A 19,861-nucleotide genomic window follows, 5' to 3' on the forward strand; every position below is an offset into this window, starting at 1 on the left:
CTGAATTTCTTAATTTAAAATTCTTAAATTTATATCTGGATATTTAAATTAAAAATTTATCAATTAAAAGTCTACAGCTATATTTATTTAGGATATCAAATCGATAGTACAACAACGCTTATCCTATGTCTCACTCAATAACGGTAAAAAATTCTTGTAGATCACATTTAGACTTTCTAGCTGTCGAGGAATATAATTAAGATAAGTCGGTCCTCGTTGAGAAATAAATTAATTAAATAATTAAATAAACAACAGTCGATAATATATGCCCTCTTTACGTCTCATTTTCATCGTCTCTCTCCGTGAGTGATGGTTCCGTAGGTGGTTCGGTTGGCCATTTCCCTACAGTAGCAGCAGGATCGATAGTAGAAGGTGGATCTGTGATAACAATTGGTCCAAGGGGTTCAACCGTTTGTTCCTCGTCTTTTACGCTATTTTTATCCTTCTCGTCTAAACTTTGCGGTTTCTCGATTATTTCCGGCTTTATCAAAATCATTTGAGGTTTCGCCTCTAAATCAAGATTCTGATCTGGCATCGGTGGTATCAATTCCGTCGATGGTACCATCGTTTTTATCTGACACTGACGACCCATATAGCCGAGTGGACAAATGCATCTGCAAACAAGGTTTACGTTTATCGTTACGGTCAGCGATTGATCTGGTTTTGTCACTGTCAAAGTCAATGTGCAAAGGATTTACCTGTAATTGCCATCCTCTTTGGTCATGCTAATGCAAGTGGCGTTATTGCGACAGATTTCTGAATGCTCGTCGCAGTAAGTCAGCTTCTCGTTGCATAGATCACCCGCCCATCCAGGCTCGCATCGGCACTCCCATGGCCGTTTACAGGATCCGTGAACGCAACCAGGATAAGGGACGCATTCGGTGCAATTCGGACCTGTCCAACCCACGCGACACCTACATGTTCCCGGACGACGACAACCGCCGTGTTCTCGGCTGCATCCTTGCGAGCAAACCGCTACACAGAGAGAAAACGTTCGAGATACATAAAATAAAACGAAAGTTTAAGTAGACTTATGTATGCTTTCTTGGAGAAGATACGAGGACTAGAAACAACGGATAACTTACGAGTTTGACAGAGAAGTCCAGTCCAGCCTGGTTCACAGCGACATTCGAGTGGACCCTGGCACGTTCCATGCACGCAACCTGGCAAAACGGCGCATTGTTTGCATTTCGGCCCCTGCCAACCTAATCTACATCTACAAAAAGAAGTACACAAATGACTCATTTTCTTGCAACGAATGATTCACTAAGAAATTATCTTTTCTGTTAAGTAGCATAAAAGGAAGGAAAACTACGGAGAACAATCTCGTAGCTTCCACACTTCCTCTAAATTATCAGCTACGAACGTTAACGTGACGAGGGTCGAGCAAACGGTGATTTCATTGCTTCGATCAGTCGCTACCGGCGTTGATAACCGCTCATTACTCAACCATTACGAGTTGCACCTCACCTGCATTCTCCGGGCTTTTCACAATATCCCTGGCTGGAGAGACAATCGGAAGCGCAGATTGGTTCCGAACAGAACACACCCTTCCATCCAGGATCACAGGAGCATTCGAAGCTTACGTTACAACTAAAAATGAAAATTTCTTTCAATTATTCGGTTATTCATTCTACCGCTGAATCTAAGTTTTTCCGCACGATCAATATTCAAGAGAGTAGAAAAGATTAGACGTTTCGTGTTACACGAGAATTAAACTTGCCACTGAGCGAGGTGAAATCGGTATCTATTTCATGCCTTTAATACTAGAACTAACTACTACATCCATCGGTTATTACCAATCGTATCGCTTATAGAAAATTATATTGGTCTAGAAATTGATACGTGAGTCGGAAAAGGGCAGCGGTTTCCATTGGTATATTCACTTCGCAGATCTGATTAAGTTAACGGGTAACTTGTTATTCATCGATGACTTACATCTGCTCTCGCTTCTTTTAATTCACTGAGACATATAAAAAAAAACTGATGAAAGATTACCTGCCATGCTGACATCCTGGTAGAGCTACACACTTGTCGCAGAGCTCGCCATAAAAGCCCAATTTACAGCGACATTCACCAGGTCGACGGCAGTAACCCTGAAGAGGGTCACACCCCTTCCGACAGATTGGCACATCGCACAAATCGCCAGTCCATCCTAAGTGAAAAGAAGTACCGGTTATACAAAGAGAAATGTCTACATCGCTGATTTTTTATTGCGCTTTTCTGAACCACGTCCGCGATGAACTCCATCACGCTATGTTTCTTTTTTTACCTGGCAAGCACTTTACTTCTCCGGCTTCGTCACAAACGTAGTGCGAGTTTGGATGTTGAGAGGCAGGTATCTCACAGGCTTGCTTCTTCCATTTGGGAACGTATCTAAATGGAGAGTAGAAGAAATTATTTATCTAACTAAAATGTATAACAAAAATTATACATACAGATTTGACATAATTTATTCTAATGGTACCGAAAGCAAGATATGTCGTTATTATCGGTAATGAGCAATTTAATGGATCTAGTTTCGAAATCGAAGTCGAAATATGGAAGTACTTAAAATATGTAAAATAGTAAAAAAAGCGATAACAAGGGGAACAGATAGGATTGACAGATAAGATAACATTGACAACGACCGAGTAATTATGCCTTAAACATGTGACACGAGAACTTGATACTACAATCTGGTCCTCGATAGCCACGTATTATTTTCTCTAATTAACTTTTCTCGTTCTAATTTTCTAAACGTAGCATTTGACACATGGAATTAATTTCTATCTGCTCAGATGAAAATCAAAATTTGCATAATCGTAAATACAATTGATTGTCTGTGAGGAATATTGAAGGACTTTCACCGGAACAAATCTCTCCAAAATAAATAGGATATTGATTAGGAATCGAATCACGTAAAGCGGATCAAAGTATGTTTAATGACGATACCTGGGTCCGGCTGCGAATCCGAAAGGCAGCGCACCGAGCCCGAAAATCGTGGTAACACTGGCTGTATGCCCATTGTATAGATTGCCCAGTTCACCGGGACTGATCAAGAGACTGAGACAAGCGAGCAGCAGTATCATCTTTGCTTGACTTCCAAGTCAAGACTGAGGACGACCGCGTCCAAGGCTTCGGCTTGGATAACGGGACCTTGTTCGAGGTCACGGCACACTTTTTCATCGTGTCCGTGCTGTTGGCAGCGCGTTCGCGGACGCGTGAGATCGTATGAGTACGCATGTGTGACGCTCTCCCCGTTTGACTTTTTCGTCGACTCACGACGAGTTTATTATTCGCTCGGGAAAGTTCAATGCACTTCTTCGACTAAGCCGAGAGGAGGCATTCCCCCTGAGAGCTCGCGTTCGCCGCCGTCGCGGAAAGGAAATGGACGTACCTAGAACTTTCTTGGGAGGATTCGTAAGCTTCTACAGTTATAGGATTCGGATAAAGTCCCCTCGGGCTAAAATAGTCGTTTCTTTGTCGTGAATAACAGTTCTTTGACTCGTACTTCTTTAAGAACAGTAATTGGGACATCACTGCCTCTAATAGGTAGTACCTAACAAAGTTATGTCCTGCGAATCCTATTTAACGGGAATTTTCATTTTTTTTATTCGTCAGAAAAATTCTCCTTTCTATATGCCTAAAGGTACAGGAATATTTTGCTCCCCCTATAATCTAGCATAAATCCATTCGATATGGAAGGACAAATCCCCCTTAAATTCAACGAAAAAACCTATGGACCCTCGTTATCCGAGTTTAATCCAAAGACAAGGAAGTGGACCTCCAACAAAAGTAGGATTTGGGATCTTATTTACATGGTGATATTAAAAGAAAAACGCTCATGCCGAAACGTAAGCTTTCAAATACCGACATTGTAACTTGCAGAAAAAGGTAGCCTATAATTCATTTTTTTGTTTTTTATTAAGCATTTATTTGCGTCTAGGTACTAATAAGAAACGTTGCTCTTTCTAGAAGTAGTTTATTTATTTTTTAAAGTTTATGTACAAGCTTCTGAGCTATTATTTACAAATAAATACAGAAATTGGCACCTCAATCGGCGCGATTTTTGTTTCTCGTCGTTAGGAACTTTTTTACAGTCTGTTCGTTGCGTATTGAGCAAGAAGTTATTTAATTAGTATTCTACTACATATAAAAAAATAGCTAGATCTTTTGTACATTTCCTCGTCGACATTTGCAAAGATGCAATCGTCGTAGTTGCGGAATCGTAACACTCACAACGACATGCACACGCTTTAAAAACTATTTTACATAATACTTAACTCGGTTGTGTTTCTTTTTCAAGACATTCGACCTTATATCTACACAGACATAGAATTTACATTGTTAATTAATTAAATCGTATCGCCGTTTGGAGTGTAACGCATCGATAAAACTCCATTCGACGGGTTCAATTGTCGGTATTGGAACAGTGAGAATCCACTGATTATCCTTCCACATCGTTTCCTCCATTTAGAGAAGGATTCGGTCCTGTCAGAGCAAACACGTTCTTAAGTTTGTTATCATGGTCGACGATGCTTCATCAACATTCGTCTATCCTCGAAGCAAGATGAATTCATCTTCAGACTTTTTCAGGCACGACGCTCTTGCCCTTCCTGTAAACCTTCATGAAGACGAGACTGATTATCAAAAAAGCAACACTACCGCAAGCAAAGAAGATATCCCAAGGATATAATTCCTGGGTCGGTTGATCTATCCTTTTAGCTTCAACGCAATTAGGTCTCGTATCCACTTCAATGGGGAAGCTACCGGGTCCGTCGTTCGAAGCGATCCTGACGAGGTACTTTGTCCCAGGCAAAAGAGAAATCTGTGCGGAATTCGAGTCCGTCACTTGATTTCCCATAAGACCACCAGTCTCGGGTTCCCAAGAAACCACATAAGATTCCTTGTTTCCTATATGATCCTTATCGGTCCTATCGTTATAAGCATTGCTCGTGGAAGGAGTGTTGTCCGCTTCCAAATCATCGGAACGATCGTCTTTCCTTCTGAAGAAGAATCTTCGAAATATTTCATCGGACATTGGAGAATCTTCCTGGCTTCTCCACTCCGCTAGTACCTTTTCTCCGTACTTTTCTAGAAAGAATTGTCTCACACGGTTGTTGAATCTGACCTGTTCTAAATATCTCTGTTTCTGAAGCTGAGTCTGGACATCTTTCCATGAGATCGTTGCCTCGTACAAAGGTCCTTCTTTCAGAGATTCCAACTTCGGAATCCATTCTTGCCAACTGTAATGCTTCATGCCGTTCTCCATGGCGACTACAATCCAGGTATCCGGTCTTAGATTCGGAATACGTTCCCCTGGATAGTATCCAGCAACTCTCCATTGCTTGTAAAGCTTGCGCATCACTACAGCAACGTCGAATCTGTCCAGGATGATGGGTGCCTTACTCGGTGCTGGCAACATGGATGGTAGATACTTCTCTTCTATTCTAGTTTTTCGATAAGTACACACTGTCTGGCAAGCTGGACACTGAAAGAAATTTTCATATCGTTAGTTTTACTCTTTTTCGTTGGTTTTCTTAAACAAAGGAAGCTTTTGCAGAAGAAGATTCAAACTTTTAACCTTTTCTTTCCCGAATAACGACTATCTATCTCAGACATCTGTCCTTCAAAGAGTGCATCAAAGGAGAAACAATTAACGATTTCTTTAGAGGAAACAGCCTTTTTATCTCGCGGAAATCATATAAAAAGAGTTCTTATTGACATTGGATTTAAAGATTTTTCGGAACATGGTAGTCAGCCGTCCCCCAAATATTTGAAGAAGATACGTATCTCTGCGGAGCTCGATACACGAAGAGTTTAAATTCGTTCGTTGCACGACAAAGCAACTCAGCCTTCCGTAAAAATCGACAGGTAGCCGTTTCTAAGGATTTTCCTAGACCATAGGTCGTGTCGGAATTCCCTTTATCGAAAGTTTCCTTTCTTTTCGTCTCACCGTCGTTCGTCTGTATATTTCTCGGTCTGTTCCATTGGCTTTGAAATTTTTGAAAGATAACACCGACGTAAGAGATTTCCTTCGCGCTTGACCGATCCAAATTTTCCAACGATTTAACACGGTCAAGATCATTGGCACATTTGTCGACTCGATCTGAATTCGAAAAAGTTCAAACATCCGAGAAGTTACGAATACTTTCGCCGGTGTTTATTCGTAGAGGTATTGTAAACTCAGAATCGAACTAGAGACCCCGTGTCTACCTTTTGCGAATTATGTCGTTCAAGAAACCGAAAATTCTTTTTGTAGTACAATCTGCCTAATCCAAAAGATTGCTTCACCCGTAAATTTACTTACATGTAGATACTGGTCGCCCTCGCAAATGGTTCTTGTCTTCTCCCACCGGTTCTCGAGGGCCTCGCAGTACTGCCAGCACTGTAACACAGGAGAGAGAAAAAAACATACACACGTGAAAGAAGCGAGCGTGGCAGGGGGAGGTTTCAGCATTGAACAAAAAGCTCTTGCACGCACGGGACGCACGGGTAAAAAGGAACGATGGTACGCGAGGGGGATGAAGAGGGACGACGCGGCCAAGAAACGTGAAGAAGGAAGGCGGCCGGACCGTTGAATCGAGCGATTTAAGCGGCCATGGAGAGAACCAAAGGAGAAGGAAGAAGGTGCAGTCGGAAGGAGAAGAAAAAGGAAGAACGTATAAGAGAGGAAGATGGGTGGGTAGAGAGAGAGAGAAAGGAAGAAAAGAGAGGGGGGCCGAATTAGCTCCAACCTGTTTCAGGCATAACAGGCACCGTCGTTGTTGTCTTCATATTTATTGGGATACCGTCTCTTGTGGAGCCCTGTTTCCAGATTCTTTTTTTTCATCTCTTCTCCGAGAGAGAATGAGAGAGTTAGCGAGATCCCTGTGCTTTGCCCTCCCTCCCCGATTATCCTACATCACGATGTGTTCCTTCTAAGTCTGGCTGTTTCGTAGAAACGTTATAGGTCCCCTTTCTTCGTGCAAAAGACGCCTCCAAAAAGCAACATAACCATCCTCCAACAGCTTCGCGATAATTCCCTCGGATCGTTTGTTTCTTTCCTGATAATTTCTAGTTCGTTCGTGTAAACGAAACCAAGAAGAATAGCATTGCGCATCATGTATAAGGAAGTAGATAATATTAGTAGATAATATTAGCTAGAAATAAGAGTAAGCCTCCCAAAAGCGGATTGTTCCGTAAATGAAAATTCCGAGTAAATGTAAATGCGTGGAGGATGAAACGTGATAACGGATTTTTTTCATCCCGTTTATTTCACTTTGCGACGGATAGTCATTGATTTCCAGAACGAGGGGACATGGCTTTTACGATCCCCGGCCCATTGTAATTCGATAACAGCACGATCATCGTCGTATTCGATGAAATTTGATGGAGCGATCGACCCCATGACATTTCCTCCGACCACATTCTTCAGCTACGCATCTTGGGAGCCGTTAATCGTCATCGTCCAAAGGACTACGATTAAATGTACGATATACGATCGCTACGCTTCCTTGTCCATGTAATTACGCAACTATTGATCTAGGAAGAAATTTTACTTTCGCGTGTCTAACCAAAAAATGCTCGGTTGCATGATCTTCCTTTGAACGTAATTCTATTACATAAATTTTAGGAGTATCACGAACATCAAAGGGTCTGAAAAGCCGCAACATTTCGGTACGTCGAGCTGAACCTGTCGGCAATTTAAAACGCTGTCCCCTCGTTTCCAATCGGTCGATCACCCAGCTTCCCCTTCACGTCCGATTGTCCGTAGTAAAACAATTACCGTTGACGAAAAGGGCGGTTCAAAGCGAGCGCAACAATTTCCAACGCAGGAATAGTCGTCATTATCCGGGCGTAATTCTCTCACGAGGGGGTTCTTCGCGCGCGACCTTCATTAAGCCACCTCCGCGCGTCCGCCTCCTCCGAGAATCGTTATTCTAATGTATCCTATGGAAACGAGTCTCGAGGACTCTCGTTCCCTGAGCATAAATTTGAATGTATCATCGCCACCTCCCTCTTCCTGCGTTCAAACTCTTCACGATTCGTTCTCGATGATGTTCCACGCGCAGCACAGGCGTGTGTACGCGTGTTTTCTTATTCACAGGCGGTTATAGGGTCTCCCTGTGGGTGTACATAAGCGAGATGGCATCGATTTCTCTGAAATTAATGGACACCCCCTGTGCACTAAATGAGCAACGCCCTGAGCACACACGCGGCCGTTCACCGCATTGTGCGTGAGTTGATCGTGATTCCCATCTGTCCATCTGCAATGTGTCTGTCCTGTAGAGGGGTGCGTTCGACGGTGGGGAACATCGGGGACCACCATGATTTTCCAGGACGCGCCATAAAACCGACGGGAAAGATTTATCGTCACACCGAGTCGGTAGAACGACCCTATCGGATTTCCAGACGATCGAATCGTCACCTTACGTGCTCGCACGCGTGTGATTTCATCTCGATATATTATTTCTGGATATTCCCGAGATATCGTCGAAGATTGTTTATTGTTTGTTCGGAGACCGAGAACATAACACGTACGAAGAATGTTGGTTTTTCGGAAGAATTCTTAAACGCGACGTGCCTTTCGGTGTTTGAACTCTGAGTGACTAGGAAAGAGGGTCACGTTAAAGCTGGCGGCATCGTGTTGGATGCACGGGGATCCCTAAAATTTCGTGACATATTCCAGTCGCTACTATTTGAGGCGAGAAGAATAGGATGGAGAGAAAACGGGAGCATACACAGCATTGTGTTCGTGGTACTTTCAAAACTGTGGGCATTCGTTTCTCATACACTTTTCAATATTTAACTAACAATAATAATTTTATAATAAGCAAATTCTATGGTAACAATTCGAACAAAGTTTGCAACAGCCTAAATTTTGGAAAAATTACGAGATAAGTAAATTATAAATTTTTATTCACCATGCTACAAGTAGTTTGTTGTTTTCCCGTGTACCAATCGCAGGTACCATCAGTGGTATGCTTCTTCAAACATTGCGATCTGCACTGAGCAATTCTGACGATCGGTCCGAGATCGAATCCAGTAACAAGCGTGGTACACCAGACGAAGAAAAGAAACCACGGAATCTCCATGTTCAATAAAAATCACACTTCTTCCGTAATGTATATCCACTCACTAGTTCACTTTCTTTGAAATTCACTGCCGTCTTTAAAACGAACACTCGATTACAGTTATACAGAGATCATGGAATACTTAATTTACCTAAAGAATCAAATAAACATAAGTGTAGCGTGTTATTCGTGACTAACGAGCAAAGAAATAGGTTCCTGTTCCGCCGAAATTTCGAGCAGACTGCGACCCTTCGGAGGTCGGTACCTTCCTTATGTAGCCACGCGCCCCACCATTGAATTTTAGCTCGCCCCTACCCTCTGAAGGCAGCGTAGCATCCCTTGTAATTATCCGTGGGCTGGAACCGTCCCTCGGCATATGGTCGACCATACTGTATCATCGTCCTTCTGCCCGAATTATTTTGTTGGCAGAAAAGTAGGCCAAATTGTGAAAAGAGTTGCGATTTTTCGTTTCGTCGAAACTCTTTGATCACGCGTTCTTATTCGCTCTTTTACGACGATTCGACTTGAAAGAGAGATAACGTAATATTTATGGACTTCATATATGATCCCTTTTTGTGTATGAATAACCGTTACTAAAACTAATCATTTAATCTCATAAAGATAAAAATATAACTATCTTCTTATCAAGGAAGAAATCTTTTTTTGCGATTTTATACAATTTAAGTAGAAGATTTTTAACGCATTATGCTTAATGTACTTCCTCGAAATAATGTACTTCCTTCGCAAACGTACGATTAACATTGTTTCGAATTCCCTTGGTATGCTCTGCACACAATCTGTCGCCGCGAATATTATCTCGGTGCAGAGCCACCCTCATATTACAATCGCATTGCGTTTCACTGTAATTATCCACGTGCCGTATGGTCGCCAGCATATGGTCTAGAACGCCATTCTACTTCAAGGAGCAACCTCCGTCATTCCGCAAAAGTGAAGGGGAAGAAGAAGAAGATTGCTTCGAAATTGACTGCTCGCGGAACAAATTAAATTTCGCCTTCGATCGATCGTGAAATCGCGTCTCTTTGTGACGTACTGATGGACGCGTTCCATCATATCCTGCGCTGTTATTCGCAATTTCCGTCGAATATACCATATAATACATCGTTGAAATACGCTGTTAAAAACTTCGATGTTTGGCGAGTCAACATTTTCTTGCAGAGTAACTCGACTCTGTTCGTGAAATTCTATATGAACAAACGTTTTCTAAGAAATCTTTCTTTCCTCAAAATGATCGCTATTGGAATCCGTTTCCGGCCAGCGATAATTCTTGAGAAGAAGCTCCCAAAAACGAGAACGTTTTTAGTTGTGAGGGAGTAGATAATCAGCAATGAGAAAGGAACTTGGCTGCCATTTTCGAAATCCTCACGATGTCCAGGAAAATTTAGTCGCAATTAGCCGACATCCGAGTAACGCGGCGGTACAACAGCAACTTCCTTCCTAGTTCTCTGTTCAGCTTCGTCCAAAGAGTAGGAGGCGGGAAGGAAGGAATCGGTGTCGAATGATAGCGATTCGAGGGATGTACGTACATTATCAAAGGTCCTCCATAGAACGGTCCAATATGGTTTTCATCCGGCAGGTACGCGATCTTGTCCCATCCACCCACCTTCGTTCGGTGAATATAAAAGAAGCAAGAAATAGAACGCGAAGGAAGAGGCGGGCGAGTAGCTACGGAGACACACGGGGTCGACCGATAAAGAATAGAAAAAGTAAGAAAGAAATAGAGAGAAGGCGAGGCACAGGAGAAAAGAAAAGGAGGTGGAACATATTCACCGGAAGTCGCTCGTGCTCCCTGGGTGCCCCGCGATACACGTCACAATGCACAGGATGTGTACAAATAAGGGTATTTGTCTGGCAGTCCGATTGTAGGGTGAAATATACGATGACGTTAAACAGGCCTAAGTTGCATCCCTCGCGCGCGAGTTCGCCTGTGAAACACGCTGATCGGCGTTCGTTCGTTTGTGCGAGTTGCCAATAGAAAAAGGCCCACGAATAGAAGAGCCATTCATCTAGGCACCGTTTAGGGGTGGTATTCGGCCGACGAATCGTTCCTTCAATGGAGAATGACATTTCATTGTGCTAGGAATTTTTCTCACACCTGGACCGACGTGATTCCGTCACGACGACCGCCGCGCAGTGCTCCAATGTTTTTATTATTGCACTGATTTTAAGAGCCACTGACTCTCATCGGACGTAATACTGCTTCTATCGAGATGCTCACGTTTTTTTCTTTTTTTTCTTCTTGAACCAATTATAATTTCAGTGTGTATACATTGCGAGTAAGCCATGCTACGAATGACAGAAGGACGATTTAATGCATGACAACAAATTTCATACGACAAGATCACACGAACAATTGAATATTCGTATCTTATCTATATCGTTCGAATCAAATATTTATCGTCGATTATAGGCAGACGCACAGTGATCAATCTTCAATGGTAAATATATCCGGCACATGCCGCACGTGATTCCCGAAACCCATTTAAACTTTTCACACGACCATGGATCGGGGGAGAATCTCGAGGGAATCTTGCTCCTGAATTGTCATCATAGCTTGTGCATTCCTGCTAATGAAAAAAATTCGGAATGCATTTCAATTTATGACATTAATCGTCTCGTTAAAAGGGAGGTGTCATTGTATAAAGAAAACGTTAGAAATTTATAGCGGAGTTTTTTAAATAAAAATGTGATGTTTCGATCTTTCCACCAAAACGATCACTCCTCGATCGCGTCACAAAGCTTCGAGTAAACAATTTTGCATCCCATTACACTGACGACAACACAGGAAAGGAAACATATTTTCAAAGATTTTCGCATTAATAGATCACTGATCACCTCTGTTTAAAGTAGAAATCCGTGTTTGAAGTCTAAAGCCTTTTCATTCTCTAAACTTTTGAAATCTCAGCGGAGATTTTTCTCCGACACCATAGGTGCGAGATGTTTTCCTAGGATCCGTAATCCGTAACCGTCTCGACCAACATTCCTTTCCCTAATCTCGGACCACGAACCGACCTTTTCCAACCAACCAACTATCGTAGTGTAACATCTTCCGCACGATTTCTTTTTCTACACTCGCGAGCATTGTTTGTCGTTCTTAATCCTCCACACGTAGGATTACGTGAATCTCGATTTTCCGTCAGATTACGTGGTCCTTTCGAATACGAACGATGATGTTTCGTTCTCTTTCTCTAAAGAGAATTCGAATCGAAGCCAGAGTCGCGACAACGCATATTCGTGATGGTCAAGATTTAGATCCTATCGATGCCTCTGTCGTCGAATTTCATAAAAAGCTGATTTTCTTTTTACGATAAACGATATAGGAACACGTAGTTCTGAAGTGAATGGCTGTTCCTTCTTGTCGAGGTTCGTGTATCATAAATTTTAATGTGATACAATAGAAAATTATAGTCATATTACCGAGCATTGCTCGAGCTTCACAATGGTATACTGAAGTGCGAACGCGTTCGAAGGGAACGAGAGAACGTGGTCTATAACAAAAGAAGTTTGCCTATCGGATTGTAAAACGCCGGGGCGCGTGAAGTTAAACCCGCGGCTTATCTGTCCTGGAAAAATATTGCGCCTCGTTTCGCTCGGCTTACATTGCTCTTAATCCTCGCATATGCTAGAGGAAATATTTTTCTCAAATATTATTTCAGAGTGTCCGCGTTTGCTCTTTCTCTTCAAAAGCCTCCTAACAATACTATCTAAGCAAGGGACGTTGATCAGCGAAACTGCGATCGACATTTTCAATTTTCCGATCGAGTTGACAGCGACAAGCGTTGTCTAATTTTAATCGTAGCGCGAAATTGTAAAGAATTATCCCGAAAAAACACCTTGCGTGTGTTCATCTTTCTTCACGATCCGAAAAAATCGCGTTCTGTCAGCTAACAAACGTGGCAAGGCGGAAAATTTAGGCCGATACTTTGTCCTGCTTCTATGAGCGCCGGCATGGTCCTAAGGAAAGCGCTTTCAAAGCTAGTTCTCGCGTCAACTACGCTGGCGACAAATTTTTATTGTCATCGGGGTGACATTAGCGCTGGCTTTCCTCGCCACACCGGCTGCCAAGCAGAATGAAAAGAGAAGGACGAAGAGATTTCTTCAAACGAGTCCCCTAGGAGGACAGGTGGTAACCAGAGGATCTCAGAATCGCTATTGAACATTTAGACCGATACCTTACTTCTCTAGAGACTAGGTATCCGCCAATATGTTAGCCTGACAAATTCTTGAAACCTAAATTTATAACCTTCGACCGCTATAGCATTCCTTTTTACTTCCTTTACTTTTACTGCATTCGACTATGTCGTACATGATTGTACTTCGAATAAAATTTTGAAAATGATATGCTCTTAATATCGCACATTCGCCGCGTAATTTTAATATTGCGGTGAAAATAAGAATTAATTGAAAAAGTCTCGTGAATGTCGCGTTGCTTCGAAATTTATCGTATCAAAAATTTCTCGAATATCAATTTTTCGCTTTCTCCTTCGTCAAATTAACGACGTCACCCTTGCCGTCGTTCTCGTGAAGCAACCGCTGAAAACCTGGGCGGCAGCACGTTATCCGAGCAATTAAGGGCTCGAAACGTTCACGACATGGCACGGGCGAAAATTTTTTCCCCTTCGCGCTCTTCGTAAATCACGTGAAACCTGACGTTGTCACTCGGTTTTACGACCGCAGTAACTTCAAATTGGAATTTTCGTGTTGATTTACGTTAGGACCTAAAAAAGGCGCCACCGATTTTACGACTTCTCCAATTCATTGTAAATCAATGGTTTTTCATACCATAGTATCCTGGAGTTTAGTCTTTGTTTCGAATACGCCACGACAGTGACTGCTTGTCCGGTTTCGGTAGCAATTACCTAATTTACTGCGGCTGACTTTCGGTCGAAGTGAAAACTGCGGTACGACCGCTACCTTTTGCACCCTTATCCAGAGGAGGTCTTTGTTGTCTGGTCGACTCAGGATTTTCAGAACTTTTGCAACAAGAAATTTTCGAAGCTCCCTGTGGTTTCTACTTCTATGGTCTCTTGTAACAAAACCATGCCTTCTGTAACTTTCTCCGAGATAACCAAGAGATATACACCTAGTTTTCGAATTCTTTATCATTTTTGCAAAGCATCACTGAGTTTAACCTCGTGAAACGAAAAATTGGGAAACAGCAGTGATTTCACGGCATAAAAGGTACGAAATTCCAGTTGATTTCTTATAATCTGCGTTCTCCTTCCGCCGACATTAATTCTTTTTTGTCGCGTAGCCGATGCATCCTACGTTATACCGCGGTCACTTTTTGCTGCGCACAATGGTCTACGGAGAATATTGTTCGATAATCTCGCATGCACGTGGTTCCACGCGTGTTCGGCTCGTTCAATGGGTCCGTGGCCCTGTCGTTTTCGTTCGCGTCGCGGCGGAACAACCGCAGGCATGTATTCGTCCCGGGCCTGGTAATTGCAGTCGAAAAGAGAGTTTCGCTATGGTGGCTCGTAAAAAGCATGCGAATGCTGCAAAAACGACGCCGTTCGCATCCACGGCCCTTGATTGCCCGCACGACGGCTTTTTTCCGTATTAAGCGATGCTCGAGCGATACTTTTTTCTGTAATCAAGCAACTTGCTTCGACCGCGATAGCCATCCAGGAAATTTGTCGAAGATTCAACTTTAACAATCTTTTTCTTTTCGTTTGTGGAAAGGATATTGATATTTTGCTTTGGTCAATTTGTTTTGGCTATACGGCTTGAACTCTGCCCCGACGCAGAATATATCGGATCCAGATCGGCAAAAAATTAATTAGAACCGCGATCTTTCAACGAGAAGAGGACGAGGAACCAACTCATTTCCAACGACGAATGACGATCTATCCTAAGAATTCCTAGGGCACGTTCGAGCCGACAAGGGTCGCGACGATATAAGTCGCATCAAGGATACGGTGCTTAAAGCGGCGAAAATTGGCCCGGTCACGATCCTCATGCTCTGTCTTACAACATTCATAATTCGTAAATAACAGCGTTGGGAGAGAGCTCTGTGCGGGCGCCACGGGTCCGCGGGCGTTTAGCATATTTTATATAGACGAAGAAAGAAAGCTAAGAGGCGAAACAGCCTAAAAAAAGACTTAAATAGACCAACGGCTGGAAGACAGCTGTAAGCGTCGACCTCCTATCGAATATTTTAACCCTTTGTCTTCTTATTTTAACCTTTCCTTAATAGTTTTATCCTTCGCAAGAAACAACAAGTAACGAAACGAATGAGAAATTCCGAGATAAAATTAAGAATTAAAGAAGCATTGAAAACTAACTACAAGTTGAGCTAACTTTCTATCGGACCATTATGTTGTACAACATTCGTTTTGAGATATACCGTGGCTTGATTGATCGTGAAACTTCTACATTATACAAGGTTTAATAATAAAATCGGTATAACGTTTACCTTAATACCAACTTCGTTAATGGCAATCCGTGCAATAATGTTTTAAGCAGAGATTCGAGCGTAAAGGATTAATTTGTGGCTGGACGTTCAGACACGGAGAAGCTGTAGCGCAGTGATTGGCAGGGCGCGAGTATTGCATTGAAATTCAAATTAAAATTATGAAATTATCCGGGAAAAAACGAAGGGAACAGAGAGAAGTGGCGGGCAATTTTCGGGCAATTTCGTGGAGAGCCAACTGCCCCTGCCCCCTGCCTTCCATTCTTGTGCTCAGGATCCTGTAGAAAATAATGGGCCACGTCGTCGTCGGCGACCATATGGTCGCGTGGTAGAATGGCCCAGCCCAAGACGAACACTGAATAGCGAAAATTCACGGTCACTTTGACCTACACCGATGATTCTGCTCACTTTCGGATGATAGATTGTCGGTGATCTGGTCTTTACCATCTTTCTACTTCTACGAACGCGTCCAAGTCCACAGGATGTCTGGCATCCTGCTTTTGAATCTTAATTTCCATCATTTTCGTGATAGGCATGAAAATTTAGAGCACATAAAGGAGAATTTTTTCTACTAGACGTCGGTTTGTCACTTTATTAGCCGATGTCTTTTATCAATACTCTCTGAATTAAATTGTTTGATCAGAGTGATCAGGCTTGTAATTATCACTTGATACGATTTGATACGATACTTGCACTTTCAGTTTGCCGATGTTATGCTAGTAATTGTGAAATTTTAGCTGCAGACGCTTTTCGAAACTCCACCCTCGTATGATTGATTAGTTAAAAAGAAAACAACGATGTTCGAAACCTATTGAAATGAATGATGAATAGTTTTCCAGAGTGGCCTGCCAAAACGACCCTTATTCGACAGAAGTGCTTGAAAATCCCTAGCGTTCAAATTTTGTTCGTGAGGAAATACATTAAAAAGATGAGTGATTTCTATCAAATAATTCTTACTAGATTGCGGATGTTTATATAATTATAGGAAATTTAACGACGTGGAAAATGCACAAAATATACATAATACGCAGACACATAAAATATCCAAAATGCCCATTATGACGTTTGATGGAAAAAATAAATTTCTGTATAAATTGCATTCCTATTGGTGTATTCACTCAAAAATATAAATTCACACAAGCAGCCGCAATTTAATTATTACGTTTCACCATAAATTACGGATTAGCAATTCTAACTTACGAATAGTCGAACACCGTTGTACTCGAAGTAAACGAGCTTACCATCTGTTACAATTTTTCTAAACCGTATCCGTATCAAATCGGTCCAGGTACTCTCAAACCCCAAGAAGAACCTTAATTTTCGTTTGAAAGCCGGTCGAATCCATCGCTGGATCGGAACTGAGAGGCAACCGCATCGTTCGTCTCCACCTCCGCAACATTTTCGGCAGGCGACGGAGGCTGCACCTCCGCATGTTTTTTCCGTAAGATAAGTTTGGCCCGCGTGCCATATGTCGACGATCTCGAAAAGCGTTTTCCGATTTCTCGCGCGCGCACGCCACAGATGGCCACGCGTCCTTCTCGAGGATCTGGAAATTCTTGTTGCGCGCCACGTCCAATTTCCTACAACCGATTCTTTCAGGAAGAAGCGTCTAAAAAATTTATCCTGGCTCTTGCGCTCGAGTGGCTGTTCTGAACGATGGCTGAGCTCTTCGTCGAAGAGGCGGCATGCGACAATTTTTTGATACTCTGAAAGTAGCGATTATGGGCCATTAAAGTGATCACAGTTGAAGGAGACGTAACATTTTCGGCGATTTTCTGAGTAGAAGTTGTGGTTCGCCTTCTGAAGGAACACCTTCTTATTGCAAGCATTTGTGGGAATCTTAGGGTCTGCCGGGCACTAAGTCGGCAAGATAGAGAAAAGAAAATAAACAGTCTTCTTCTGTGTGATGATTTTCAAGTTTCTTCCGAATGGCTTTTACACCCTTGGCAAACAATGCCGCATTGTTATACCAGCGTGTATAAAATTAGACCTGCCGAATTTGTCGGAGTTCCCTACCGAGAATCGGAGAAACTTCGCAACAAATTCGACTTAAAAACGAACAATAGATTTCGATCTCCGTGGAAGTTTATTTTGGTATCTTCAAAAGAAGTCTGTGCATTAGAAGTTACATTATTCGTAACACTCGGCAATTAAATCACCGTTATTTCCAGAACACGCTTCAGTTTCGCGTGGTCACGAGCGGCTAGTAAAATTCTTAAGAATCCATAAATTGCGCCGCAGAGAGAAATATCCGACTAACGAGTGCACGTTTATTATAAATCATAAAGATAATTACGTTAAGAGTCGCTATGCCAGCTCATTAGGTCGCAAAATATCTTGTCGCGTCGTTTTTTTTCATTAGCCGTTCTACGGCTAAAAAAGATCCCCAAGGCTATCTAGTCGAGACAGAGGGGAAGCCGGCATAGAAAACAATTTGGACGGTGGATCCCGCTCGGCCGCCTTAATTAGTTTCACCGAAGATTACCAATCAACAATTTCGGAATCACGGCGCTACGATTCCCAATCTCTCCTTGATGTCCCCTACTTAAATGTAATTCGACCGTTTTTCTTACGCTACAAAACATATAATTCTACTATCTCATTATTATTCTTTAGGGTTCATCAAAAGTTTTTATCGGGACGTTTAAGAATCTTTAATTAACATCACGACGACTAAAAACATTTTCGGTTTCTTAATTATATAAATCGATACGAAACATCGTAATTAAGTAATGAAATAACAGATCGTCGATCACACGAATAAACCACCTTAAAAGAAAATCCTGAAGAGTAACTTTTACTTTAAAAAAACCAAGCTAATAATTCACACGATCGAAGATGCGTGCAAGTCAAAGGGATTTCTTTCAACCCTTAAACCGAACTTACAACCACGAGACCCGAAAGAAACGGTTAAATCTATTACACGTTCGAGGCTCGATCATGATTATGGTTCCGAGGAAAAAGGTCTGCGATGAAAGGAAAAGGAAAAAAGGAGAGACCAGGCAGATAAATGTGGCGAAGGGAAAGGACAGAAGGGTGGAGGGGGTAGAAAGGGATAGAAAACATTTTGTAGGCTCGATGGGCCAGGTTGCAGGTAGGTAGTAGACCCTCAAATCGGTCAAAAAATGAGGGGGCACGCAATATACTTTCGGAGCGGTGTGTCACGTCCCTTCATGCTCACGAACTCGTTTAAGATGTTCGCTTGCTCTATGGTCTGGCCGTCTGGCAAGAAAGCGATTTGTGGTTGATAATCGCGATTAAATTTCCGTTCTAACTAATTTTAATGATTCCGTCCTGCCATTAGTTGATTTCGTTCTCGTTCCTGATCCTGTGAACGAGTGTAGATTTTAAAGACTGATTTGAAGTTTACGCTAAGCTTCAAACGACCAAAAGAAAATCAATGGAGCGACAGAACCACCAGCTCGAGACTAGTCGTTTTAAATAAAGTTAATCCTAATTGAACGTTCGTAATCTCTGAAATGTATTTCAGCAGAAATATCTTGTGTATCGTTTATGATCTTGATTAAATCAGATACACGTTTGAACCTTAGTGAAAAGCATATAAGAAGATTGAAGCTTTGCCTAGATATCTTTCCAAGAATTTCCTTCTTTCATCAGCCTATCTGGGAAGGAACGGTTCTTTCGAAATCATGAATGCCAAGAGGGTCTTGCTCTGTAACGATTCACCGAGCGAAACGCGGCTTGTTTCACTTTGTACGTGGTGCATCGTGAAACTTGCCACGTCCTATAATAATAGTTGCAAAGCCAGGTAAAAGCAGTCGCGGCAAAACCTATGAGCGCGACGAGGAATAATAAAGTGGAAGGGAAGTCTTCGTGGAATTTCTTATCTCGAGGATGTTCATCTTCTGCCGGAGAAGCGTAGGAACGAAACAAAGGCGGCTGATATGTCCAGACACGTTATCGGAATATTAATATTCGGCCCTTTTACATTTCTGTTGGAAGTACGAAAAGCCGATGCGCCACCCTGGTGACAATCGATCGTCCGTGGTGAAAACTTAGAACGAGAAAAATCGCCGTGCCGCTTCGAATGTAATGGGACACTTCCTGATGCACGCCGGTGATAATTCTTCCCGACATCGTCTCTTTCGAGAGATCTTTGGGACTCGAGGATGTCTTCGAATTTCGAACTTTGTTTCGCCACTCTCGTCCCGCTAGTTTTTCTCTGTCTTAAATCCATAACTCCGATAGATGTAGTCTCCCTTTTCTTTTGTTCCAATAATTTGAAGAAGATTGTCTGGAACTGTGTATGTTGAACGCACTTTCTTCCCCAAGGTTTAAGAATTGTCCAAACATGCGTATTACGATACCTTGTTTCAATATTTAATTTCTTGATAGATAAATCTTCGTACAAGAGGTTTCACGAGTCTAT

The 19,861-nt window shown here is 42.2% G+C and overlaps 2 protein-coding genes across 2 annotated transcripts; both read right to left on the reverse strand.

Annotated features, from left to right (window-relative positions):
- Window positions 1-63: 63 nt before the first annotated feature.
- LOC100645168 (protein jagged-1-like) lies at window positions 64-3,389 on the reverse strand. The gene is made up of 7 exons (XM_012312001.3): window positions 2,935-3,389; window positions 2,273-2,376; window positions 1,999-2,155; window positions 1,471-1,593; window positions 1,086-1,216; window positions 699-975; window positions 64-614 (listed from the first exon to the last, which is right to left on the reverse strand). The coding sequence occupies exons 1-7, from the start codon at window positions 3,069-3,071 to the stop codon at window positions 275-277; spliced, it is 1,269 nt and encodes a 422-aa protein (XP_012167391.1). The 5' UTR covers window positions 3,072-3,389; the 3' UTR covers window positions 64-274.
- A 559-nt stretch (window positions 3,390-3,948) lies between these two features.
- Window positions 3,949-9,269, reverse strand: LOC105666076. Its single transcript, XM_012312031.3, has 3 exons — window positions 8,889-9,269; window positions 6,293-6,370; window positions 3,949-5,473 (listed from the first exon to the last, which is right to left on the reverse strand). The coding sequence occupies exons 1-3, from the start codon at window positions 9,057-9,059 to the stop codon at window positions 4,565-4,567; spliced, it is 1,158 nt and encodes a 385-aa protein (XP_012167421.1). The 5' UTR covers window positions 9,060-9,269; the 3' UTR covers window positions 3,949-4,564.
- Between the last annotated feature and the right edge of the window lie 10,592 nt (window positions 9,270-19,861).

The sequence above is a fragment of the Bombus terrestris genome, chromosome 9, assembly GCF_910591885.1.
Source record: "Bombus terrestris chromosome 9, iyBomTerr1.2, whole genome shotgun sequence".
Lineage (NCBI taxonomy): Eukaryota > Metazoa > Arthropoda > Insecta > Hymenoptera > Apidae > Bombus > Bombus terrestris.